This window comes from Choloepus didactylus, chromosome 14, assembly GCF_015220235.1.
Source record: "Choloepus didactylus isolate mChoDid1 chromosome 14, mChoDid1.pri, whole genome shotgun sequence".
In the NCBI taxonomy this organism is placed as follows: Eukaryota; Metazoa; Chordata; class Mammalia; order Pilosa; family Megalonychidae; genus Choloepus; species Choloepus didactylus.
Genome location: NC_051320.1, coordinates 96205165 through 96232274, shown reverse-complemented (window position 1 = coordinate 96232274; position 27110 = coordinate 96205165). Strand labels below are relative to the sequence as shown.

At 57.7% G+C, this 27110-nt stretch overlaps 1 protein-coding gene across 1 annotated transcript; it reads right to left on the bottom strand.

Annotated features, from left to right (window-relative positions):
- Positions 1-2331: 2331 nt before the first annotated feature.
- On the bottom strand, positions 2332-6562 carry LOC119508914 (translation initiation factor IF-2-like). The gene is made up of 9 exons (XM_037802621.1): positions 6528-6562; positions 6224-6337; positions 4970-5277; positions 4098-4259; positions 3845-3948; positions 3626-3679; positions 3444-3572; positions 2569-2743; positions 2332-2393 (listed from the first exon to the last, which is right to left on the bottom strand). Exons 1-9 carry the CDS (start codon positions 6560-6562, stop codon positions 2332-2334), a joined length of 1143 nt encoding a protein of 380 aa, XP_037658549.1.
- Positions 6563-27110: the final 20548 nt, after the last annotated feature.

Below are 27110 nucleotides of genomic sequence, written 5' to 3'. Positions count from 1 at the left end.
GGACTGGCTGGCCGTTTGTTTTGCACTGGTCTGCCACGGAAGCCCCCCTGAAGTGGTGACAGTTAAGCTGAATCGTGATTGACGGAAAGGAGCCAGCCGCAGGGGCCGGGGAGGGGAGGGAAACCTCCTCAGCAGAGGAGCCAGCAGGTGCAAAGGCCCTGAGGCATCAAAGAGCCTGGGGGTGCCCAGGGGGCAGGTGATAAGCTCAGGGTGGTAATGAGATGGGAGTAACTTGTGGCTCTCACTCTGAATGAGGAGGGAGCCCCTTGGGGGTGTGCAGAAGAGCACGTGCTCTGACTTGTTTGACAGGCTCCTCCAGCTGCCCTGGGGGGAACGGAGGAGCAGAAGGTGACCCCGGACACAGAGGGCTGGGTGGGACGCTGGGGTCCAAGAGAGAACTGAGTGCAGGTGGCTCCAGAGATGGAAACAATGCCAGAATCCCAGGACCTTAATTCTTTAAGCCAGAATCCCGAAATCCTGTTTCATTCCCCTTTACTGCAATGACTCTAGAACCTTCCACCCATTCTCTTCTTCCCCTGGCCGGTGGCCTCTGCTGGGACAGGCGGGGCTCCTGGTTCAGCCTGTCCCCCACCTTGGGAGTCCGACTGCATTTGTGCAGGACCCTCCAGAGGCTCTGCAGGCCCCACAGAGATGGGGAAGGGGGTGAGATGCCACCCCTGAGAGCTGGCCAGGGACAGCCGGGCCATGGGGCGCAGGGGGAACAGGCTGGACACTCAGGAGCACTGCCCACCCGTGTCCTGCCCCAGCCCGTGCCAGGCGCAGTGCACTCTCCAGAAGGACCTGTGCCTGTGGGCTGGGGTCGGGTTGTGCTGTGACCTTTGGGCAGGTGGGGTCACCTCTCTGAGCCTGTTTCCTCCCTGGGGAGACATCATGGGCTGTTATGGTGAAGTGAGGGGAAGGGGGAGGGCATTCAACCTCTCACCACCCATGTTAGCCATTCCCACCGTCAGTCATTCAGCAAGCATTTCTTGAGCACCTACTGTGCATGTGTCTTGGTGTGGAATTGGGGGATGCAGGGATAAACAAGGTACAGTCCCCACCCCTAAAGGGACCACAGGTCTAATCCAGTGTGGACAATGTCCTGGCAGAGATCTGTACTAGGGCTTGATGGACCTGCCTGAGGGAGGGGGGAGGCTTTCCAGAAGAAGTGACATTTCACTGGGTTTTGAGGGATGAGTAGGAGCTTGCCCTTTTGAGAAGCAAGTGAGGGCAGCAGGCGCTATGGGAGCAGGGGTTCCGAGGTGTGGAGACCCAGGCCTTGTGGAGGAGCAGCAGGGCCTAAGATAGCTCACTCCCCTCTCTAGGCCTCAGTTTCCTTGTCTATTGAATGAGGATAAAAATACCCGCCTCCAAAATGAGATAACGGCTGTGGAAAGTGCTCGGTGAATGCTAATGTTCTCTATTTAATTTCCCATGTTCTTTTTTGAGGCCAGGGTTATTTCTGTCCACGGTTGGCTATTTCCAGGCCCAGAGCTCGTCCTTTCCCACAGAGGACAGAGCTGAGCCTGCCCGCCGGGCACACTCCCTGCTCCAGGTCCTGTGGGAGGATGGGTTCGGGGTCGTGGGGGGCAGAAACAGAGATGTTCTTCCACCAAAGCCACATGCACCCCTGGGAAGCCCAGAGCTCCACCAGCCCAGCCGGGGAGACCCGGGACGGCCCATTCCAGTCCCAAGGCCTCCAGAGGCCTGCGCGAGGGTGGATGGAGGACGAGAACCATTCGCCAACACGTGCGGTCCCACCGTTGCCCGCCCAGAAACAGTGCCCCCAACCCAGCCCCGCTGTCCAGCCTGCGGGGGGCTGCGCCCCATTTCCACCATGGCAGGTCCCAAGGACTGACCCAGAAGTGTGCACGCTTGGGAAGGTGAGGAGGGAAGGAGGGGAAGGGGGCAGAGGGCAGGGTCCCCAGGCAGCCATCACCCCCAAACTAGCCCCCCTGCTGCTGGCCAGGAGGCCTGGGGCACCCACTTCTCTGCAGAAGTCCCCTCTCCGTGTCCCTCCCACCCCAAGAGCCTCCCAGGGGCCCTTCCAGGCTGTCCGTGGGCTCTGACCTCACCGCGGCACGGGATGGGGTGGCAGGAGAGCGCCAGGGGCAGGGGGCTGGGGTTGGGGTGTGCGGGGCAGGGGTAGGGCAGGGCCCCTAGGTGTGCGGACGGCCTGGCATGGGTGCGGCCAGTTTGCAGGAGGCGGGGGGCAAAGCCGCCTCAGCTTCGGTGGTGGGGCCCCAGGATAAGAGGCTGCTGAGGTGGGCCCCCCGGTGACACCTGCCCTGGGGGGTGACGGGGGGCACACAGCCCTGCCAGGACCCTGACTCAGTCGCAGACGCCTCGGAGGCAGGGGTTCCGAGACCTGAGAACTGGAGGACTTGGGGGTTCTGGAACCACAGGCAAGTCCAGCTCAGGTCCCCCGGGCAGCAGCCCCGGCAGGAGCTGTCACGGGCCCCTCTAGCCAGGGCCGCCTTCGCTGCGATGCCCACCCGCCCGCTCCCCAACACCCACCCCAGGGAGCAGCCTCACCACCCCCCAGCCTGGAGCCACCGGGCAACTGACCCCCCATCAGTGCCTGCTTCTGGCTCTGCTCCCCAGGCTGCAACCCCCAGCCCAAGTCCAGCCCGATGGTGTGGGGGGGCCTGCCCTGGGCAGGGGAAACCCCCAGGTCACCGTCCCCATCCCCAAGGGAGGGTGGCGTCTTGTGTGTCCCCTTCTGGCCTCCCTCCAGATGCACCTGAGAAGTGGGGAACACAGGAAGAGCAGCCTGGAGACCCCCAGAGAGGGGCTGGAACCCCGGCTCTGCCCAAAAGGCTTGGTGGCTCCAGGCAGGTGCCCCCCCCACTCTGTGTTCCATGGCGTCACTGGGGTCCTCATGAGGATAAATGAGAAGTCCTATTTGTGAAACCCCAGCACGGCCTCGAGGCAAACCTGTGCCAATGAACAGCCCTTTGGAGTGTTCGGGGCACGAGTCAGCCCAGGGAGTGCCCTGAGAAGGACACGCGGGGCCCACAAGGCGTCCGGTTGCCTCTCGTGTTCCAGGAGATTTGGATTCCCTTAGGGACTGACCTCTGGGACCCACCCACCACTGACCCCACCCCCCCATTCCACTAGGGACCCCAACACTGCTGATCGGGTTGTGGGTGTCTTTGGAGGGCCCGGGTGAGACTGGTGATCAGAGCCCTTGGGCCACCCGACTCAACGGGCCACGCTGGAGGCCCCCACTGAGTGTCCCTGGGGGATCTGGGGTTGGCCTGGCCGCCCCCTTCCCCATGGTGGCCCTACGCAGCATAACTCTGGCCCCAGAGAAGCTTCCAGCTTTACAATCCGGCCACGAGGAGGGTATGCGTTTCCCGTGGCTGCTGTGACAAACAACCACAGATGGCGCCTCCTCACAGCCCCCCGCCCACTGCTGCACCCCACTTTCCCACCCTCACCTCTCCCGGGCCTGAGACTCCTTTACTGATGCTGGATGGGCTGTGGGGGAAGTCGCCCGCCCCAGGCTCCTGGGGGCCCAGCTCGGAGCTGCTGTCCGGGGGGTTGACCCCTGACTCCCTCCCACGGCCCTGGGACCCCCAGCAGGGAAGGGTGGCCTCTCAGCAGCTCCGCCCGCACCCACCCTGGGCCCACCTCCAGCATCCAGAGGGGGCAGGTGACCAGAGGCCAGAGACACCTGTGGGCGAAGTCCAAAGCTGGGAGCCAGCCCGGGTCCCCAAACTCCCCCACACCCTTGTCCCTCCGTCACGCCTTCTTCACTTGGCAGCATTTGTGAACACCCACGGTGATAAGGGGTGGGCCCCCTTCCCGGCAGGGGAGCGCCAGGGCCAGGTGCCCCCACAGGTGTTGGAGCACTGCATCGAGGCACGTCGTCCTCCACCTCCCTCATCAGACTGGCACTCTCCGAGGGCGGATGTGTCGGGTGGCGGCCCCTCGGCTCCAACGCTGGGCACACGGGCGCCAAGCAGACCCCGGGGACAGCAGCTCCCTGCCCTCCACCCCATGTCCTCTCTTTTGGCAATGGCTTCTTGTCCTCTGAGGCTTGGCAGTGCCAGCCACTCAAATAAATTAGTGTCCTGTCCCTGCTGACTCACGCATGAGAACACTGGGTCCTGCCCGCGGCCGCCCCCCACCCGGCTCTGTGCCACCAGGAGCCGCCAGCCCCACTCCCACCCGCTGTCGGTCCTTGTGGAGTCCGGGATCCCGCAGTTCTGTGCCACTTGCGATCTCATTCGAGCCCTGGGAGAGGCAGGGGCCTATGGATGAGGAAACTGAGGCTCAGGGAGGGACGGGGGTCCACGTTCCCATCGGCTGTGACACCACAGAGCCCGGCAGCTGGAACCCCCCCCTCTCCTGGGACCCCTGGACTTGGGGGATCTCCAGGACCGGCCATGGCTGCTCATCCTGGAACTGCCTGGGTGACAGGCAGCCCCCAGCCCCACCCACACACCAAGGGGACCCCAGGGACACTGTGGTCCAAACGGGCCGTTTCACAGAGCAGGACGCCAAGCTGCAGACAGGGAACCGAGAGTGTGGCCTCTTGGCCCCTTTGTCCCCCACCCCGACAGGCCCTGTGGCCGGGCTGGCCTGGGTCAGCTCTGAGCCTCAGTGGCCTCCGGGGTCACACGGGGGAGTTGTAGACCCAAGGGAGCAGCACCAGGGCCCGGCCCAGCTGCCGCTGCCCGAACCCCAGCCGAGGAGGAGGTGGGAGAAGGGCCACCACCCAGGCCGGCCCGGCGGGGCGCGGGGACACTGCCCGCAAGTCTCCGCCTCAGTCCTGCAGGACGTTTTGCAGACTGATACCCAGATTTAAAAAAAGTTCATGCGCTATGAGAATGTATTTGGGGAACATCCTCCCTCATAACAAGTGTTCAAGTTCTACGAGAACACACCCCGTATATAAATGCTCAACGTCGCTACTTCGAGCAAATGCTTTGTGTTATCACCTCTTGAACTAAAAACTCACGGGCTTTCAGCGGAGCAGTGGGGGGCGGAAAGGAGGAGGCGGGGAGGGGCGCTGTCCTCCCGTCGGGTGTCATGGAGGGCCCAGCAGCGTCACAGACAGCGGCCGGCCCGGAGGAGGGCGAGCCCGGCAGGGCGGGAAGCCACGGCCACCGGCTCCACGGACGCTCCTCACCGGCCTCCCGCTGTGGGCGGCTCCCGGGCAGGCCTCCCGGGGGCGGGGGGGCGCCGATCACCGGGTCCCGGCCGAAGTGAACAGGCGCCTGGCCCGGGAGGCCGCCTGCCACCAGCCCGGGGCGGGAGGATGCCACTCTGCGGTCGAGCGTTGCCCTCGTGTCGTTGTTGTTGTTTAATTCAATTTTATTGACATATATATACCATACAATCATCCAAAGTGTACAACTGTTCACAGTACCGTCATACCGTTGTGCATTCATCACTGCAATCAATTTTTTGAACATTTTCCTTGTACCAGAGAAAGTAAAAATGAGAATAAAAAAATAAAAGTAAAAAAGAACACCTAAATCATCTCCCCCATCCCACCCTATTTTTCATTTAGGTTTTGTCCTTGTTTTTCTACTCATCCATCTATGCACTGGATAAAGGGAGTGTGAGCCACAAGGTCTTCACAATCACACTGTCACCCCTTGTAATCTATATTATTGTGTAATTGTCTTCAGGAGTCCAGACTGCTGGGTTGGAGTTTGGTAGTTTCAGGTATTTACTTCTAGCTATTCCAATGCATTAAAACCTAAAAAGTGTTATCTATATAGCGCATAAGAATGTCCACCAGAGTGACCTCTCGACCCCATTTGGAATCTCTCAGCCACTGAAGCTTTATTTCTTTTCATTTTGCTTCCCCCTTTTGGTCAAGAAGATGTTCTCAATTCCATGATGCCGGGTCCAGGTTCATCCCCAGGAGTCATATCCTGCGTTTCCGGGGAGATCTACACCCCTGGGAGTCAGGTCCACGTCATGGGGAGCGTTGCCCTCGTTTTTAAAACCAGTTGCATTGGTTCATCTTCACAGGGACCGAGTTTCTGTCGGGGATGGAGGAGTGTTGGCAGCGGAGGGGGCCGAGGGTGGTGCGTGGGGAATGCAATCCACACCACTGAATTGTATTCTTGAAAGTGGTTAAAATAGGAAATTTTACGCTGTATATATGTTACCCCAATACAAATACATTTTTTAATTAGAAGCATTCCTGGATGGATCACAGAGGACCCCGACACACTAGTGAAATCCAAGAGGACCACACCTGGGCGCTGTGAGGCTGCGGGCCTGCGTCCAAGGACTCGAGTGGTGTCGAGACGGAGCCGGACCCAGGGCCGGGCCCCTTTCCATCACCGTGTGACCCCGCTGGACGCCCTCTCTGGACAGAGCACAAGGTTTAGAGCCACCCCCCGCAGCAGGGACCCGCCCCTGTCCCATCTCTGTGCCCGCTGCCTCCAGGCCTTCACACCTGCTCCTCCCTCTGCCTAGGAAGCCTTCCCCCCACGAGCTCTTACTCATCCCTCAAAACCCAACATGGCCACCATCTTGTCTGGGAAGCTTCCTCTGACCTGCTGGTCCTCACCTCCTCTGCATCTGTGGCCATAGTGGGTGGTCATCAACCGGGTTCATGACTGTTCTTCCAGGGCCCCATGAGCGGCACTGATGCAGGGGCCACATCCCGTGTATCTTCCACCACTGTGCACCTCAGATCAGGTCTGGCACAGAAGAGCAGGTCCAGGAGGGTGAGACAGGTGGTGGGTCACACGTCATCCGCACAAGAGCCCTGGGAAAGAGACACACTACAGATGGGGGAACTGAGGGCTCCAGGTCACACTGGGAGGCAGCAGCCAGGCCCTCCGTGGAGCCCAGGACATGTGACACCCTCTCCTGATCCTGCTCCCCAGCACCAAGCTGCAGACAAACTGGACTCACACCAAGGCCCAGGACCACCCCCACCCCCAGAAACTGGCATGCATGCTCAGGTACACCTCTGCACCTGCACGCACCTACAAGCTGCCTCGTTCCCCAAACCGTCTCTCCAGCTGTATCAGCCCACGTCCTGGCCAAGGTGTGCATGGGGGTGGGATTGCAGAGGGAGCCTTGAGAATTTACACCTGGGGTGGGGGCAGGGGCGGGAACTTGGGAAGATGGGTGACAGGCTGGGAAGGGTCCAACTTTTGGGTAGGAGCTCATGTTGTCATCCCAGATCCAGATCCTTGACCACATGGGTGAGAGGCCAATACCCAAAGACGGACTGACCCTGCTCCTCCAGGTCCCAGGCAGGGATCACCTGGAGTGTGAGGATCCAGGTTCTGGGCTACTATACCCCAGAGGAGGTAAGTGCTCTGAGATGTCTCACTTTAGAACATGGCCTGACCTCAGTTATATACTGAGCTGTGACCTTAATCACAAACTGACCCTATCTTGCCACACTTTGAGCCCTGACCTGGTCATACGCGGGGTCCTGACCTTGGTCATATACTGAGCCCTGACCCTGGTCACACTCTGAACCTGATCCTGGTCACACACTGATCTCTGACCCTGCTCACATGCTGAGCCCTGATCCTGGTCACATGCTGAGCCCTGACCCTGGTCACACACTGAACCTGATCCTGGTCACATGCTGAACCCTGACCCTGGTCACCCTAAGCCCTGACCCTGGTCACACGCTGAGCCCTGATCCTGGACACACTCTGAGCCCTGACCTTCCCCATAGTTTCCTCCAGGGGCCTTGGACAGTACCAGGGCCCCACCAGCCTTGAACTTTTCCTGTGAGGGACCTATCACAATTTTTGTTAAGTAGTTAGTTAATAAATATCCAATTATTTGCTTAGCCCCCATCCTCTCTGTTGGACTGTAGTCTCTGTGTTGGGCAGAGACCAACATAAAGCACTGTACTTGCCAGGGAGTTAGTGCTCAATGAATATTTGAGTTGAATAATCAAAATGATGAATGGATGAATGGATGGACTGATGGATGGATGGACAGACAGACTGATGGACAGACAGATGGGAGGATGGATGGATGGAAGGATGGACAGACAGATGGATGGATGTCGTGTAGTGAGCATTATGTCCAAGGCAAGCAGAAGACGCAGGGCAGTAAGAGGGGAGTCCCTGACCCCGCCCAGCTCCCCCTGCAGTAGGAGGAAGACCACCAGGCCCAGGCAGAGGAGTGGGGGGAGGGAAAAGGTGTTCCAGGTGGGGGCACAGTGTTTGCTGGGGTTCTAGGGGAGACAGAGCTCGGGTACCTGCATGTCATTGGATGTGAACCGAAGTGTGAGCCAGACAGTCAGGAGGGAAGCTGGAGAGCTTGGCAGAGTCCAGACTGGGTTCTGGAGTGAGCCCCTGCCTCACTGTCCTGAGATCCCTGCCTTATCCGCTTTCCCTGTCTCTCCTGGGGCAGGTCAGAACACAGACATCATGGACTGGCTGCAGTTGGTAGTTTTCCCTCAGTGAGCCCCCGGGCTGGTCTCTACCTTCACCCTCACCCCACGACTCTGGGCTCTGGGGGACCCCGACAGCAAGGGTTTCCATGTACAGTTGTACAGGTTGTGGACTACGTGAGGCCGGAAAATCCAGCTGGCGATTAACTCACCAACCCAGGCTCTGGGCACAGAACAGCGTCTGTCTGTATCTGTCCTCCCCAAGCACAAACTGTGCCAAGATTTCAGGGGTTCAAAGCCAGAAGACTGATTTTCCATGCATGCAGCCTGCTACGGGTCCAGGCAGCCCTGCAAGGAGTCAGAAATGCAGACTGCTGCCATGTCAGTGGGGGGGTCCTGCCCTGCCACCCCAGCAGATGCGGGAGCACAGGCGGGCCTCACGCTGGCAATGAGCCGCTCCAGTCTGGAGGCCAGTGGCTCTTCTGCTCACATCTCTTTGGCCTGAAGCAGTCACGTGGCCCTGCCCAAGTTCAGGGGCCCTGGACAAGGGTCTCTAGAGCTTTGAGGGGGCAAGCCAGGCACCGAGCCCATGAACCCAAGGGGCTGCATCTGCTCAGAAGAGGAGCCTTTGCCTAATTCACAGGAAGGGGCTGTAAGTGCTGACCCAGTTCTGACCCACTTCAGCCTCCCCAGTGGCCCACTGTGGCCTGCCAGGACACACTCCCTGCTCTGTGCCCCCGTGCAAGAAGTCCACGTAAATCCTAGTTCAACTATTATTTAAAAAACACCTCCCAGCTCTAGACACAGGACTTCCTCTGAATTCTCAGGACACCTGTGTAAATCATATCTGAACATCCCACTTGACAGAGGAGGACACCAAGGCTCAGAGAGGTGAAGCAACTTTCCCAAGGGGACACAGCTCATTTGGGGCAGAGCAGAGTTGGAATCCAAGACGGGGGACCCTAAGAGCAGCCTCTGTTTCCCTCCATCACAGCTGACTTGCTAACGTTCACGGCCTTCTCTGCTCCCGGCCGGGCGAGAGCTGGGGGCTCCCCACCCCTTCATCACGGAGGTGGGGATCTACCCCGCGTCTACCACCCGTGAACGGGGCGACCTTGGACAAGTTCCCTAACTTTTCTGAGCTACTGGTTCCTTGTCTGAAATGGGCCATTGTGAGTGTTAATCCGAGTCTGTTCCGGTTTGCTAATGCTGCCCATTGTGCAAAATACCAGAAATGGATTGGCTTTTATAAAGGGGGTTTATTTGGTTACAAAGTTACAGTCTTTAGTCCATAAAGTGTCCAAATTAAGGGGGTACCTTCACTGAAGGATGGCCATTGGGGTCCAGAAAACCTCTGTTAGCTCAGAAGGCACGTGGCTTGCGTCTGCTGATCCCTGGTTGTGTTTCAAAATGGCATTCTCCAAAATGTTGCTCTTGGGGTATTTTGTCCTCTCTTAGCTGCAGCTCCTCTTCAAAATGTCACTCTCAGTTGCCCTGAGGTCCTTCTCTCTGTGAACTCCTTTATACGACTCCAGTGATCCAATCAACACCCACCCTGAAAGGGCGGGTAACACCTCCATGGAAACCATCCAATCAAACGTTTCACTCACAGTTGATTGAGTCACATCTCCATGGAAACACTCAGAATTCTAATCTAATCAACACTAATATGTCTGCCCCCACAAGATTGCATCAAAAATAATGGTGTTTTGGGGAACACAGTACATCCAAACCGGCACAGCATCTATAAGATAATGCAGGAAAATGCTCAGGGGAAAGCCTGCTCCGCGAGACAGACACTTGGTAAACATCAGCTCTAACCCATCACAAGTGTGCACTCCACGCTGAAAATCCAGCAGCCTTATGGGATCAACACAACAGGACGCCAGTGGTGGGTCCCCGGCATGGTGGGGCACAGGAGGGCTAGCCCCCGAAGGCCCTCACAGCCCCCGGCCCAGCCTTGTCACCCAGGGTAAGGGGATTTGGGCTCTCGGGTGGGTCTCCCTCTTGCCGTCCATCGTTGTGAGGATGCAGTGCCGCCCCTCACCCCGACTCGGGAGTTTGCAATGAGCTCTCGACCTGCTCGGAAGACGCTTCCCCGCAGGCCACCCGTCCCTCCCTCTAGACACCACCGCCCACAGCTGGGCTCCGAGAGCTGACTGTCCTGCCTTCGTCCTCTCCCCCCGAGTCCCCCCCGGTCCTCTGCCAGCAGGCCTCGGGCCTGGCCACACGGCCCCTGTGTGGAATTCTGGAACTCCAGCCTCCCCACTTCCCACTTCCCACGGGAGCGCAGGTCCCGGAGAATCACCGTCCTCCACCCCGCCGCTCCTCCCTACCCCTGTGGGGCGGTTCAGGGCCAGTCCACGACGCCCCGTGCTCCCCAACTTAATTCTCAGCAAATGAGCAGATAGAGCAGGGACGCACGTGGAAAGGCCAGTGCCGCTTTAAACCACGGACTCAGCAGATGCTGGGGGGCAAGGCTCAGAGGTCGTCCCCAGTCGTCCCCAGAACTGGGCTGGGACCCACCTCTAACTCCTGGCCCAGGGGCAGTGCAGAGGGAGCCCCAACCCCCGTGGGGGCCAGGGAGGTCGGGCCCCTCCTCCTCTGGACTCGCCAGGGGTCAGACTGCCTGCCCCCTGCTCGACCCCTCCAGGGGTCCACTGTCCTCAGGAGAAAAGCCGAAGCCCCTCAGCACTCGCCCTGGTCCACCCCCCACCCCCCACCCACACACAGTCCCTGCTGACGCTGACCCTGACCACCGTCCCTGTCTCCTCCTGCAGGGGCAACACTGCAGGCGACCCAGCTCCTGCCCGGGGACATCTGCGCCGCTGCTCCCATCGCACCCCCTTTCCTAGGCTTTAGGCCCCCGGTGGTCACTTCCAGACCCCACCCCTCTGTTATTTCCCTCTTGAGTCAAGCCAGCGCCACTCCTTTGTAGCACTGAAGACAGATCATTGTTGGCAGTTCTCATCTGACAGTGTCTGTCCCCACCTGTATTAGTTAGGGTTCTCTAGGAAACAGAATCAACAAGAGGTATCTATAAATACAAGATTTATAAAAGTGTCTCATGCAACTGTGGGGATGCACGAGTCCAAATTCTGTAGGGCAGGCAGCAAACTAGCAACTCCAATGAAGATGCTCGATGAACTCCTCAGGAAACACTTCGCTGGGCAGCCGAAGAAGTGAAGGTCCTCTATCTGTCTCACTTAGAAGTCTTCAACTGATTGATTGGATTAAATCCAGCCATCTGCATTCTCTCATTGTGGAAGACACGCCCTTCATTGATGTCATCAGTCACAGCTGCAGCCAATTGACTGATGATTTAATAAACTTGCCTGTTGGTTTATTAACCAGCCACGAATGTCCTCACAGCAACAGTTAGGTTAGTGCTTGCTTGACCAGACAGCTGGGTACCATCATCTGGCCAAGTTAACACATGAACCTAACCATCACAGTCCACCCCTTGTCAACTTGGCAGTTATACACATCACCAAAAACCATACTTTATCTCTAAGCAGAGAACAATAACAGACGTATATCTCACCTAACAATACTCTGCTGTGCAGCATACAATTGGAAATGCACTAAATCTCTCCAGAATAGGGTGCAAGTCCTTGGGTGACATTAACTGTTAAAATTGATTTCCTTTAGCTTAAATACAGCAAAATGAACAATACAGCTTATGCCATATGATAGGGGGATAAGACAGAGAAGAAAGCAAAGATATCTGCTTTACAGACAAACACAAACATAATCATAACAAAACAAGGAGAAAATATTCATGCCATCATAGTCCTCGTTTCTGTAACTGGTCACGTGGCCATAGTTCATATTTATCACGACCTTCTTCCACTACCCATTCCATGTTCCCTTTACCCTCAGCAAGCACTTCAGCTGGCCGTGGTTCTTTGCCTGGTGGGGTGACCCAAACCTTCATTCCTGAAGTTTCTTGGCCACTGGTAGTCCTGCCTGGATTGGGTTGTTGCAGTTTTCCATTGACTTGAATCATGGGGCATGGTAGTACTAAGAGACGCCCCAGGGGATCTCCTGTATTCCAGGAAAATTCTTCTTTACCTCCTTTGTGTAGTTGCAGTGCTATTTCCCCTTGATAGTCAGGATCAATCGTCCCAGCCAGTACAGTAATCCCCTTCCTTGCCTGTTGATTCAGAGGCATAAGAAGCCCAAAGTGGCCAGGTGGCAGTCTTAACTTCCAGTTCAATGGGATTATTGTTGTGTTTCCTGGTGGAAGCACTCCTCCTTTTGGAACCAAGACCTGTAGACCAGCAGAGCTTAAGCTTGCAGGGACAGGAAGCAGAAACTTACCTAGGGGATCACTAAGAGTGATAGTGAGTGGTGCCACTCCTGTTTCCACCCCTTGATTCCTGGACCCATGAATCCTGGCTATGGGGGAAACAGCACCACAGAGTGGACACTGATTCAGAGCATACACAGCCTCCTGGAAAACACTGCCCCAGCCCTGCAAGGTATTGCTTCTGGTTCACTATTTTGCTAGGCAGGGGCAGTTCTAGTGCCTTCCGCTTGGTCTTTCCCACCATAATAGCCCTCACTCCCCGAGTCAGGGAACCAACGTGAGGATTCTGCCAGTTGCTGAGTATGTCTATTCCAATTATGTATTCCAGCACTGGGGGAATAACCACAGAATGGGTCCGGGGACCCACTGGACCCACTGTGAGACGGACCTGAGCTAAAACTCCATCAATCACCCGACCTCCATAAGCCCCAACTCTGACTGGTGGACCAGAGTGATGTTTTGGGTCTCCGGGAATTAATGTCACTTCTGAACCAGTGTCTAATAATCCACGAAATATCTGATCATTTCCTTTTCCCCAATGCGCAGTCACCCTGGTGAAAGGCCGTAGGTCCCCCTGGGGAAGGCTAGGAGGAAGATTAACAGTATAAATTTTTGGCAGTGTAACAGGGTCCTTCCCCAAGGGTACCCGGCCTTCCCTTCATTCAAGGGGCTCTGGATCTGTAAATGTCTCAAGTCTGGGAATTGATTAAGGGGCCGTGACTCTCTGTTTTTGTAATTCAAGGGAGACTTTTGTTCACGCGACCTAGAATTCTTCTTCTATAGTTCAAACAAGAATTTAGTCGACTGCCCATCTATTTTACTACTTGGTACTCCATGATCCACTAGCCAACGCCATAAGTCTCTGCGAGTCATATTATTTTGATTGCTGCTTTGAGTCTGTTTTCCATTATGGTAGCCACGCCCATCTTGTCTGTGGCGATTAACTGCAGTCAGTTGGCTTCTGCCGACTCGGGACCCAATTATCCCCATTGTGTTTAAGGATTCCAGCTCAGGGACAGCAGTTCCTACAGTAATATCTGACCTACAGAGAAGGGCGACTACAGAGCTTTTCAGGGATGATGGAGCTAGTCTCACAAATTTATTCCTCACAGTCCTGGTAAAAGGTGTGTCCTGCGGACATTCCAGGGCTGTGTGAGCCGGTCTTGCATGATAAATCCGCTCTAACATTCCAATCTCTCTAAGCCTTTGAATCCCCTCCTCCACATTGTACCAGGGCAGTTCTGGCATTTCAACCTCTGGTAATGCCGGCCACCTTTTGATCCATGTTTCAGCCAAACACCCAAACTGTTAATGTCCTTTCTAGCCCCTTGAGCTACAACATTGAATGCAGAATCTCTGCTTAGTGGGCCCATATCAGTAAATTCAGCCTGATCCAACCTTATATTCCTTCCACCATTATCCCACACCCTGAATATGCATTCCCACACATATTCCCCTGGTTTCTGTCTATATAAGCTGGAAATCTCATATAGTTCTTTTAGAGTATTGCATACTTCCTCATGGGTCACACTTTGCACCTCACCCTTCTTGGCCTGGTGGGACTTTAGTCTAGTTATAGGTCTTGAAGCAAAGACTGGTGGTGAGGGGGGGTCATGAAAAGAGTTAGAATTATCCCTCAAGCAATTTACTTCAGGACAATCTGTTGCATTGTCATCTTGTAAAACAGGATTAATCTCTCCAGACAGAGGAGTGACGGCTGCTTCCTCAGGGGAGGTAATTACAGGATTAGCAGGCACTGAAGGGTTAATCTCTTTTGGTGGGGGTTGGGTGGCAGGCTCCTTAGGGCAGACTGGAGGTGGGGAAGCCGTTTCCTCGGGACAGGTCTCTACAGGTAAATCTCACAATGACTCAGCAGAATCCAGGGTTCCAATGTCCTCACTGACATTATTGTCAATCCATATGTCCCCATTCCAAGTTTCAGGATCCCATTCTTTTCCAATCAATGCCTTTCCTTTAACAGCAGACACCCTGAGAGGTTGAGATTTTAGTTTACGTTGTAAATCTGCTACTCGCACAATGAGAGTCTGTGTCTGGCCACAGGAAATAAGATTTTCTTTCAGGACACACACAGAAACCTTTACAACTGTCATACGGCGTTTAGGTTTTGAATTTGAAGACTTTAGCTCGTCCCTTTCTCTTATAACTTAATCCAAAGTATCTAAGAGCAGCCAGCCAACATCATTATACCTCCTAATTCTGCAAAACTCCGTGAAGGTGTCAAAAACACTGTCACCCAGAGCCTTGCTTCGTACAAAGTATGATTAGGAGAATCAAACAGTGCTATTTTGCGTATCTCCTTTGCCAAATCATGCCATGGGCTGTCAGTGCCCTCTTGATTACTGGAAATGGAGTCATTAGTGCCTTTGAATCTAATCAGCACAGAAAACAAATTGTAAAAGCCCATTTTAAGATTCTGTTTCCCAAGAATCACTCCCAGTACCAAGTTGTATTAGTTAGGGTTCTCTAGGGAAACAGAATCAGTGAGAGATATCTATGAATAAAAAATTTATAAAAGTGTCTCACCAACTGTGGGGATGCACGAGTCCAAATTCCATAGGGCAGGCACCAAACTATCAACTCCAATGAAGATGTTCGATGAACTTCTCAGGAAACAAAATGGCAACTTCAACAAACTCCTCAGGAAATGCTTCACTGGGCAGCTGAAGAAGTGAAGGTCCTCTATCTGTCTCACTTATAAGTCTTCAACTGATTGATTGGATTAAATCCAGCCAACTGCATTCTCTCATTGTGGAAGACACGCCCTTCGTTGATGTCATCAGTCACAGCTGCAGCCAATTGTCTGATGATTTAATAAACCAGCCTGTTGGCTTATTAACCAGCCACAAACACCCTTGCAGCAATGGTTGGGCCAGTGCTTGCTTGACCAGACAGCTGGGCACCATCACCTGGCCGAGTTGACACATGAACCCAACCATCACACCACCCAACCCCCGGCTGGCAGGGCCAGGAGGGCAGGGCTCGGTCCCTCTTGTTCCCGTGGTGCCCCAGTGCCCGTGCGAGCGCCCGGCATGCAGCGGGTGCTCAATAAATTATTGGTGGGAGGAATAAAGGAAGGGGGGGAGAAGCGGGGAGGTGAGCTGGTGGTCCCTGAGTGCTTATTCTGTGGAAAGATGAACAAGGACAGGGAGCGATCAGGTCCCGGAGGCTAGTGGGAGGCCTGGGGGTCGAGTTAGCCCAGGTGAGTGAGGATGCCGGGGCCTGGAGCTCCGCTGAGGAACCACAGATGGCTCTCCTGCGGTGCCAGGTAGCACCCCCGCCCCCCACAAGCCCATTGGATTCTCACCCACCCCTGTGTGGGAGGTGCCCTGTGCCCTGTTTTTCAGAGGAGCCACTGGAAGCCCAGGAGGTAATGCTCCTGTCACGGCCCAAGTGGGCCTTTGCTGCCGAGAGGCCAAAGACGACCCCGGGCGTGTGCAGAGGCAGGAACTTTTTATTCAGGGCTTACTTACAAGGGAAAAATGGAAGTCAGTCACGTTGCCCAGAATTCAGGAGCTTTTCTGGAAGCTGCTTATAAGGGCTCGACGTTCCAGTGGGTATGAGAGCATAAGGCAGGGAGCGGGGGTCATGCAACAGGGAGGGGCTGACTGTCGAGGGGAAGGAGGAGAGGATTTAGAGATGACTATCTCAGGGAGTGTCAGGGAGGAGGTAGATTACAGTTAGCATCTGATATTACAAGGAGAAGAGGTCAAACCTCAACTGACCTAGGTCACGAAGCTGCTGTGTGCAATCTTCAAGGCCCTTGGTGAATGCCCTGGGCCCGGGGCTCCCACAGCCCCTCCCTGGGCCGCACAGCTAGGACGGGCTCCGGACCCCGCGCTCCGCAGCCCTCTGGCCGGGCAGGGGCGGACAGGAAGGCGGGCTGCTGGCCTGCTCGCGGGTGCCCTGAGGGCTCCAGCTGTCTCGTGGGGCCAGGGAGGGTGGCCCTGAGTCCCTGGCCTCCTGCAGCTGCTGGGGGCCGCCCTGGCAGGGAGCCCGCCCGGGTGTGAAGTGCTTCCGGAGGGATCCCCGGGGAAGACCCGCAGACGCCTGCTGTGAGCGCACCAAGGAGGCGGCCTTCCTTCCGGGCTCAAGCGCCAGGGCTCGGGTCACCCTGCAGCGGGACAGGAAGCCTGACAATCAGCGTGTGTGTGTGTGGGGGGGGCCTGACCTACAGGGCTGTGGACACCAGCTGTCCGGGCGGACATCAACGGGGCTGGGGACGGTGCTCTCCAGCTGCTCTGCTGCTCGGCAACCAGCCACGGAGACTCGAGGGAGCCCGAGCGGGGCCTCCGCCTGCTTCTGCAGCTGCCCCATTGCACAGGCCGGGATGGGCCACTCTGTTGTCCCTACGGGGCACCCCCCTGGGCTGGCGTCTGAGGGGAGAGCCCAGGGCCTCAGCCACAACTGCGGGCAGGCCACCACCACCTCCCCCCCAGACAGTGGCCTCCTGCCGGCCTCCAGGCCCCCACTGGGCCCCACCACCCACTGGCTACACCTGCACTGTCTTTACCTTGCTATCCGGTTAGGCACCTCCAGATCCACGTGGCTCCTGAGCCATCCAAACTGAGATGTGCTGGAGGTGGGAAATACACACTCAGTGTGAAAAAAAATAGTGCATATTAGCTCATTAGAAATTTTTTTATATTAATTGTATGTTGAAATAACATTTTGGATTAATTGGGGTAAATAAGATACAGCATTAAAATGAATTTCACCAGTGTCTTTAACATGGTCCCTAGGAAATTTAAAACTACATGCAGGGCTGGCATTAAGTTTCTATCGGACCCGGCTAGTTGGCACTGCCAATAGATGGAGGCTTTCAAATCTAAGGCAGCTCTGCCCTCCCTTGTTAGAGCCCACTGGGGGCACCCGCTGCCCAGTGTGGACCATCCTACGACTCAGCCTCATCTCTCACCAATGACTGCACCTTCTGGCTGCCCCAGCCGGGCCACGTTTCCCACCACCTCTGGGCCTGGCATAAGCAACTCCCTGTGCCTTGTCCTTCCTTGCCTCCCCCTCACCCAGGGTCATCCTCTCGGCTCTCACCAGCGTGTCACTCCCTTCCCACCCACCTCCCTGCCCACCCTGGGTCAGTTGGTTGTGCCGCCTCTGGCTTGGGCTGGTGGAGATGGGGCAGACGGATGGTGCCGGTATTGGCCGGGCTTGGGTGGAACCCCTTCCCTCTAAGCCTCAGCTTGTTCACCTGTGAAACGGGAGCAATGCCAAGGGAACCACTCCACTGGGTGCAGCTCGGGCGAGACGGCGGCTAAAGTGCCCACGCAGGACTCGGCCCACAGCAGGTGCTGGGAACCTCTGGTCGTTGGTACATAAGTGGGGGGGTCCACGGGGCAGCACCTCCTAAAGGAGCACGAGCTCTGGCCAGGCCCAGAGGTAATCAAGTGGATCCTGCAAGGTGCTTCCCAGCTGCTGAGAGGTTCGCACACTTTAGGGCAGGGTCAAAAACCCCGGCCCTCAGCCTAATCTGGCACAATGCCTGTTTCTGTGTGGCCTGCCTGCTACAAATGCTTTTTATTTTTTAAATAGTTGGGGAAAAATTCTAAAGAAGAACAATATTTCGTGATGCATGAAAATGACGTGAAATTCGACTTCCAGTGTCCACAAATAAAGTTTTATTGGAAGACAGCCACAGCCGTGTGCTCACATATCTAGAGCTACTTTGAGCTACAACGTCGGTGTCAAGTAGCTGCGACAGAGACTGGACATCCTGCAAAGAAGAAAATGTGTACTCTCCTCTCTGCCCTTTCCAGAAAGAGCTTGGTGACTCCTGCCTTAGGTGAGCCTCTCAGCCTCCTGGGCAGGTGTTATTTTTAAGCCCCATTTCACAGGTGGAGAAACTGAGGCACGGAGTGGCTGGTAGGTCACCTTGGGTGCCCCTCACCACTGGGCACCCCTTCTCCAGGGCCCAGGCGTAGACCTTGTGCCCTGCTTTTTCCGGGCCTGCCTGCCACGGGGTCCTTTTGCCAAGGGTGTGATGTGCTTTTTAATTTTAATAGACTCGCCCACACTTACCGGAGGCCCACACCGGCCAGGCCCTGTGCTTGGCACGTCCCCATGAGGGAGCCTCCACTCCCCCGTCTCGGGGCCCAGCAGGGTTTTGCGGTGGGCTGGGGCCCCCGGCCGCACCTGGAGGGCGGGAGGCTCCCAGGAGAAGGTGGATCCCAGCCTGGCGGGGTTAATCAAGTTCAACAGGAAGGCGGTCCTGGCCGCATTGCAAAATCTGGGCCCTTGTGACAGCCTCCTCCTCCTCCTCCTCCTGGCTAATTGGGGTGCCCAGATGGCAGGGCCCCCCAGGACCCACGGAGGTATTGATGTTTCCTCTCCAGGTCCTGGGTGACGGTTCCCACAGATGGGCCTGTGGGAGTGCACCCCACGCTGCACACAGCCAGCCTGGGACCTTCCTGCCCACCCCCCCCCACCGTGGCCCCGCACCCCACAGCTCCCACCCAGCCCGGCCACCCCACCTTGGGGGAGTCCCAGCCCAGAGCCAGGGTGTTGCTCCCCCGGTGTGCTCCCAGCTCAGCCCCATGGCCGGCCGGCCGTGACCCCCAGGCAAGCGTCCTCCCGACTTGGGCCCACATCCAGGGTGCTCCCAGAAGAGTACAGGCCACGGGAGCAGCAGCGAGAGGAGCTTTGCGAAGCCCCTGCGGCCAGCAGCCATCGTTACCGTGCCGAGCTCCGGCCAGAGCTGGGTAGTGTTGGCAAGGGCATCTGTAAGACTCAAAACCTGCGAGGGGGCCTGGCTCAGAGAGGGCCCTGAGAGCAGCAACGGGTGCAGTGGGGCTGGCTCAGGCCTGGCAGAGGCCCCACCCTCTCTGCCTTCCCCTCGTCCCCTCAGGCCCTTTGCCTCCAAATCCAGCTGCAGCGCCCTCTTTCCTGGGACACCATCCCTCGTGAGGCCTTCTCGGCACCCCTTATTTTGAGCCGGAACGTGCATGACTTTGCTCCCTTTCTAGAATCAAGGACGTGGTCAGGAAAGACTTTGCAAATGAGGTTGTGTTTCAGCTTAGTTTGGAAGGGTAGTTAGTGAGCGTGGGAACAATTGACTGCCATCCCCACTTCCAAGCACCCTCACAGGGCAGAGGGAGAGCCTCCCGCAGCCTCCTGCACCCACCCCCTGGCCCCAGTCCTCCAGAAGGCTGCCTGGCCTTGAGCACATCTCACAACTCCAGGCCTCAATGTTTTTGCACAGGCTGTTCCTTCTGCTAGAACACTTTACCCTGTCTCCTCTGTCGATAGAGCCCTAACCCCCGCTGACTGTCTGGCTCACCTCCCGCTCACTCCCTGAGCCCTCGTTGTTAAAAAACAGACGGCAGCACGCTGTGGTGGCCCCCTTGCCCTGTGGACCGCCCTTCTCATACAGCTACAAGGTGGTCTTTACTACGACCCTGTCCCCATTTTCCAGAGGAGGAAACTGAGGCATGGAGCGTCACATCAGTCTCAGGACGCAGCCATTAAGCCCCCAGGTGCCCTCCTCCCCCCCTCTTTGCCCCTCAGTCTCTTCATCCACAAAATGGGTCAATTCCATCTGCACCCCCTCCCACCCCTGGGGCTTCGTAGGGTCTGTGGAGCTGTGTGAGTGGCATCCTCTGTCGGTGGCGTGTACCCTGTGAGTCTCAGAGCCAGGCCACGGCAGGTGATGTGTGGCCCTGGGCAAGTGTGCTCAGCCTCAAGGCCCTGGCACTTTCTCTGGGAAGTGGGGTGGCAGCAGGTATATCACAGATGTGCCTGGGGTCATACAGGGGACCCTGCTAAGGTCTTGGGGTGGGTTCAGGGGTGGGACTGATTGTCGTTTCTTGTGGTCTTTCTATACTCTTCTGAGGTCAACAACGAGGGAGTCCTGGGTGCTGTGCAAGTTGCAAGACCCCTCCTTGTCCCCAAAGGGCTCGGGCACAGAGACGGACCCTAAAGGGACCCCTCGTTGTCACTGACAGCGTCCACTGCGGAGACCCAGGCAGGGCGTCCGAATCTCCCCATCAGCCTCAAGGAACCTGAGAGGCTTCCCACAGGAGCCAACGTCCCCCCAGGCCAGGCCCCGGGCTGCATGCAGGGGGCGACCGGGAGCACACACCCCGCAGTCCCTGGAGCAGCCCCCCAGGGTGTTGCCATGAAGGCAGCGTAGAGGTAGGAGCTGAGCGGACTTCCCGGAGGAGGCGTGCTTGCAGCTCGCCACCCCAGGCACAGCCTGTCCGTCCACCTCCTGGGGCCCTGCCCCCTCCGTGCGCAGTGAGACCCTCAGGAGGAGCCTGCTAGAGCCTGGGGGACCCGTGTCATGAGGCCTGACGGAGCTGCGAGATGGGCTGAAAGAAGCACGTGGCTGTGGCCTTCGGAGGAGCATGCCTGCACCCCCAAAAGGAGGGGTCACCCCTGGGGGTGCTCTGGGCCTGCCTGTCCCAATGTCTGAGGCCTGGGCGAATGGGACACGAGTCTGCTGTTGGCCACTCGGGTGGAGAACAGATGTGGGAGTTGTGGGTTGGACTGTGTCCCCCAAAAAGACATGTCGGAGACCTCATTTGGAAATTGGGTCTTTGGAGGTGCCGAACTGGATGAGGGTGGATCCTGCTCCAGTTCCTCCTAAAAGGGGAGAATTGGACACGGACAGACAGACAGACATGGGAAGATGCCCTGAGGCAGACGTGGCGGCTGGCCGCCACCAACAGAAGCCGGAAGCAGCTGGAAGGAGCGTCTCCTCCAGGTTCCGAGGCAGCGAGGCCCGGCCACACCTGGATGGCAACGTCAGGCCTCAGAACCTGGAGGAAATAAACTTCTGCGGCTCCTAAACCACCCAGTGTGTGGTACTTCACTAGGGCAGCCCCCGGGAACCCCAGACGGGGGTGACCTTGGCTTGTGGGGACGTCCCCACCGGGACCCAGGCAGGGGCGGCAGGAACGAGGGCTCGGCCCGGCCGCCTTGGCCGGTTCCTATTTCTCCTGAGCTGCCTAATCCCCGAGGCCGGCTCTGACTCCCTCAGGGAGGACGTGAGCTCCCGGGCAGGTGTCCCGAGCAGAGGGGCGGGACGGTGGGAAACACGCCCAAGCCAGGTTTCAGATGGAGGGAGTGTGCGTGCGAGCGAGAGGGAGAATGGGCGTGTGCTCTGCGTGTGCAGTGGGTGGCATGAGGGGCAGGTGTCTGGGTGTGGATCTGTGAGCACTGGGGTGAGTGTGGGCGCAACACGTGCTTGTGCATGTGTGTGTGTGTGCACGTGTGTGAGCGTGCTCACCTGTGGGGTGGGGGCGGCGGTGGGTGGAACACGGGCCTGTGCTTGGGTCCCAGCACTTGAGGGCCCACAGGCTCTCTTCGCTGACCTCTGAGAATCAAATGCTCACAACAATCCATGCAGTTGTGCGCATGGGGAGACTGAGGCCCTGTGCGGGGCGGATTGGCTGGCAGGTTGTCAGCCACCACGCAGTCGTCAGGGAGTGGAGCCGAGACCCGTGTACCTATCTGATTCTGACCCCCGCTTTGGGGCGGGGAACCCCAGAAGGCAGGCTCCAGGGTGGGCTGACACTCTGGCATCCACGGGGCTGGCCCCACGGGGTCCCGCAGGACAAGAGCGCTGCGCCTCGTGTGTGCCAGGCCTGGACCTGATCTTACAGCCATCGCTTCCCAGAATCCTGCCCGGCCTTCTGAGAGGGTGCTCGTTGCTTTGTGTTACAGATGTGGAAACTGAGGCTCAGGCCGTTGATATCGCTTATCCATGCCACAGGCCAGGCTGGGGGGCACCTGTCTGCCTCCCTAGTGGGCTCAGCTGCCTTGGGCTCTGTGAGTGGCCTCACCCCTGGAGCTAGTGGGCCTGAGGCTTAGCCCCATGGCCTGGGGGGGTGTAGGCCAGCCTGGAACCCAGTGCTCTCCACCAACTAAGAAGGGTAGCCCAAGAGCCCACATGGCACACAGCAGAGTGAGGCCAGCCCAGCCATGGCAGCAAAAGTTCATGCTCTTAGAGAAAGCCAGTGGGGAGGGCAGAGCAGACAGGTTCTCCAGGCGTGGGGCACCGACAGGGCCAAACCAACCCAGCAGGTCAGGCAAGAACTGGGTGGGCCTTGCTCCACCCTGCACCTCACTACCTGCGGGACTGGGGTGACCTTATTCCTGGCCTTGAGGGCTGCCTGGGGCAACAGACAGAGGGGTCAGAGCTCTGCATTCCCCTGCAGTGTGCCAGGCTACTGGGTCACTCTGAACCTTGGTCTCTGCATCAATACAGTGGGGATCGGAGTACAGACCCCAAATGGCAGGCATGAAGCGAAACAAGCAAGGGATAGAAAAGCCTTAGCATGTAGTAAGTGCTCAATAAATGTCAGCCATGTTGCTATTTCCTCAGGAGCAGAGATGGTAAGGGGGTCCTTGGGGAGGCCTGGAAGGGTGCTGGGCATGACTCATCAGCTCCCAGTCACCTCTGAAATCAGACAGAGCCCCACTGTGGGTGGTCCTGTGGCTCTTGGGGTTTGGAGATGGAGCTCTGGGATGTCAGACAGTCAGACGGTCAGAATTTGGCGGCTGACTTTGGACCTGTCGGGTAACTTCTCCCTGCCTCGGTTCTTCATCTGTGCGTAGGGAATGACCATGGGGCCTGGTCCAAGGAAGCGGGCTCTCGGAGCTGCTGTCGGCCTGCCACCCGGGCTGAAAGACCCTGCCCCACCTGCTCTCTGGCTCCCCGTCCCAGTCCTTCCCCTCTGCAGGCCCCTCCTGAGAGCCAGCCCCTGCCACCCCGGTCCCAGCCCTCTCTTCTTTGGGGCCTGAGTGCCCTCCCTCCCTGCTGACAGCCCCACACTTATCCCAGCCCCCAGCTCTCCGGCCGCCCTCCGGCCCTCGGGTGCTCTGAAGGGGACGAGCAGGGAGGGGGCATGTGAGCCAGCCACAGGACAGTGTCCTAGTCCGGGCACGGAGGGGACCAGCGAGGTGGTAGGCAGGGCAGGACCCGGGAAGGCCTGTGCAGGTGGGTGTGCAGAGGGCCACACCTCACAGATGACAGAGCAGAGGCCGAGGACCTTGCGGAGGCCAGAGTGTCGAGGCTATGGTGGGGAGGGGCGGCCTCAGGGCCAACTCATCTGGGGACCCTGCTTGGGGCTCCACCGGCCCCAGCCCCCCAGGCAGCCTCTCTGCGTGCCCCCCTTGTTGTTCTTTGTCCTCCCAGGGAGGCCCCCCTCTCCTGCTTTACTGCCCATGCCTCCACCTGCCCTCACAGCCACCCATCTCCTTCCTGCCAGGCACCCTCGTCAGCCCCAGGCACTCTCACCCTTTCCAGGTCTGCCAGGTTCTGGTAGCCTCCGGGGCAGGGAGTGCCCACTCGTCGCTCCAGGGAGGCCCACCGGAAGCACGCTGTCTGGGACAGAGCCCTGTCCACCCACAGCCGGGCCTGGGCCCTGACACTGGCCACGAGCTCACCTTTGCAACCGGACTCCCCTGCCCCGAGCTGGCCGGCCTCCGTGCCCATGCACAAGCAGTACCCCTGCCTCGGGTGCTGCCGCCACTCCCTCCAACGAACCAGGACTTCAGAGCCTTCTCCAGGAAGCATTGCTGAGTCCCCAGGTAGAAACAGTTCCCTGGCCCCTTCTGGCCAAGTTATCTTGGCATCTGGTCCACCTGAGACTTAACTGAGCCACCTGGGAGACGGGAGGTCCTTTAGGGCTGAGATTGCAGCCTAGTGACCCTGTGTCTGCAGGACCTAGAACAGTGCCTAGCACAGGGTGGATGATTCTTAAATGAAAGAGAAAATGAATGGGGTCAGACTGTGCAGAGAAAAGGGATCAGTCTACCCTGCCATACCAGCCTTAGGAGCACCAGCCCAACATGGAGTCTTATGGTCAGTCACAAACTGAGCCCTGATCCCACCTATAGATTGTGCCTTAATCCTAGTAACAAACTGATGCTTGACCCACTCTGAATCCTGTTTACACACTGAACCTTGATCCCACTGATAGACTAACCCTGACACTGATCATGGACTGATCCCTGATCCTTGGCCACACCCTGAGCCCCGACTGTGGTCACACATTGAGTCACAACTCTTGTCACAGACTGAGCCTTGATCCTCATCATAGACTGAGCCCTGATCCTTGTTCACACTCTGAGACTTGGTCAGAAATTGAACCTCAACTCTGGTTACACCTTGATCCCTGATCAGACTTAACACTGGCTCTAGTTTCACTGACTAAACCCTGACCCAATCTGCTTCCTACCTGCGTTTGACTCTGTTTACCAAGTACTGACCCCTTTGCCGTCTGCAGACAGCCTGCAGCAGAGTCTCTCAGCTCAGTTTCACCCCAGCCCCAGCTCCGTGCCCAGATCTGAGGTGGGAATGGGAAGGCGTTTCCCAGGACCTCAGATGAGAGAGGGGTTGAGCTGCCCACCTCACTCACATGCCATTTGCTGCCTCCACCCCCTCAGCCGGCCCGGGGTGGCATCTCACCCACTGGCTTCCTTTCTCCCAGCCTGCCGCCGAGGGGATGACCCTGGGAACGTGGCCCAAACACTCAGCGCGCCTTCGGAGCCAGAGGAGCTCAGGAAGCACCGTGGAAAACAGGCCTGCTGGCACCACTGCCTCGGGAAACGGGGTCAGCCCTCTCTGCACCCTGCCAGCCTTGGCTCTGGACCTGTCACCCCGGCAACTTCTCAAGGGCTGTCCTGCCTCGGGGTCAGACGGTCCCGACCCTACCACCAGCAGCTGCCTAGCAGGGCTCCCACCCTGGATCCAAAACAGCCTCCGCCCAATCTCTGTGGCCCCAAATCCTCCATCAGCTTCCTCCTTGGGGGTTTGGCCTGGCCCTCTCCCACGTCCTTTTAAAAAAGAAACCACTGTTTGTGACACACCTATTGCATGTTGCATGCATGCCCTGGGCCTGCAGCAGCAGGTCCAGCGCTTGTAGGGTCTTGGGCAGTATGGCTCTGTGGAACAAGTGGGGGTTCCTCCAGCCCCCCTCCCTTGCTTCCTTCTGCCATCGCCTTGGCAAGGAGGCACCAGCACCCCCATTTTATGGATGAGAAAACCAAGGCTCAGGGAGGCTGACATGAGCTCCCCTGTCCCACGGCCAGTCCACTGGTAAGTGCTGTGGCTCCAGAGTTCATCCAGAATCTAGCCAGGCCCCCTCCCCAGCCTCCCCACCAGGTGCAGCCACCTGCACTATTGCAGAAGCAGCCCCAGCAGGTGCCGCTCTGCCCTTGCCCCTTGGGAAATCCAATGCAGGGGCTGGAAGGGTCTTTTAACAATTAAGTTCCATCATGTCCCTCCTCTGCTGAGCTACTCCTGTTGACTCCCACCCCACTCAGGGGGCTTTCCTGGCCCCCACCAGAAAGAGCAACCTCTCCCCTCCTCTGTTCTCTTTTTCTCTACAGTATTTGAGCCCCCTGAGGGCAAGGACTTTGTTTCACATTGAATCTGAGCCAGACACTGAATGAATGAATGAATGAATGAATGAAGGCATGCATGGATGCAGAACCAGGATGCAATACCACTCTGGATGGTCTTTGAAAGGTGCGCTGGTTCCGACGTGGCCTGTGGTGAAGGGCAAATCCCCCTAATCTCCTGTACCCCAGAGAAGGCACGACGGTGAGCCGGCCAGCACCTGTCACCTGGCCTGCCTGTGCCTTTGTTTACCAAATGTGTGCTGGGAGAGGGTCTGAGGCCCTGGCTGCGGGGAGCTGGCAGCTGAGAGCGGGGGTCACAGGCAGGTAGACAGGTGGGGGTGGGTTACGGTGGGCATGTGAGACGGGACAAGTGCAGTGAGGGGGCTGAGTGGGGCCCCCTGCTCTTTGTCAGGGGCGGGATACCAGGCGGGCTCCCAGGGTGGACACCCTCACAGCTGCTCCTGGCACCATCTCACTCACCGAGCTCCTAGTTGGCATCTGTCTTCTGGCTGGAATGTGAATTCCGGGGGGGTGGGGGGGGCTATTGTTGGTCTCCTTTCCCCTTGGCCACTTCCCAGAGTCTGTGGTAGACAGCCTGGCACATAGTAGGTGTCCAATCCATGCCAAAGCAAGGAGTAAGTGGAGATCAGGTAGGCCAGCCTGGCTCCCGTGAGGTCTCAGTAAGTGTTTGCTATCAGTGCAGTTATCCCCAGGGCAAGCTTAGGACCCTCCTTGCCTCCCGGGCCCGGCTGGCCCATCTGTAAAATGGGGACAAGGACCATGTCAACAGGGTTGCCGGGAGGCTTCAAGGAGCCGGGCTGGGGGAAGTGTCCTGTGAAGTGCAGACAACTGCTCAGGATGATCCCAGAGGTCACAGCCTGGCTGTGTTTTTGCCATGTGTTGGGGGAGGCAGGAGTTGCCATGTGCTGGGGTGGTCTGGGAGGGCTTCCCGAAGGAGGAGGACCCACACGGCAGGAGGGTACTGTGAACGCAGGCAGGAGGGCAGGGGGTGCTGAGTCCTGAGGTGGGGGCAGCTGAGGCCTGGCGGGACGTCTGGACAGGGAGGGCCATCCC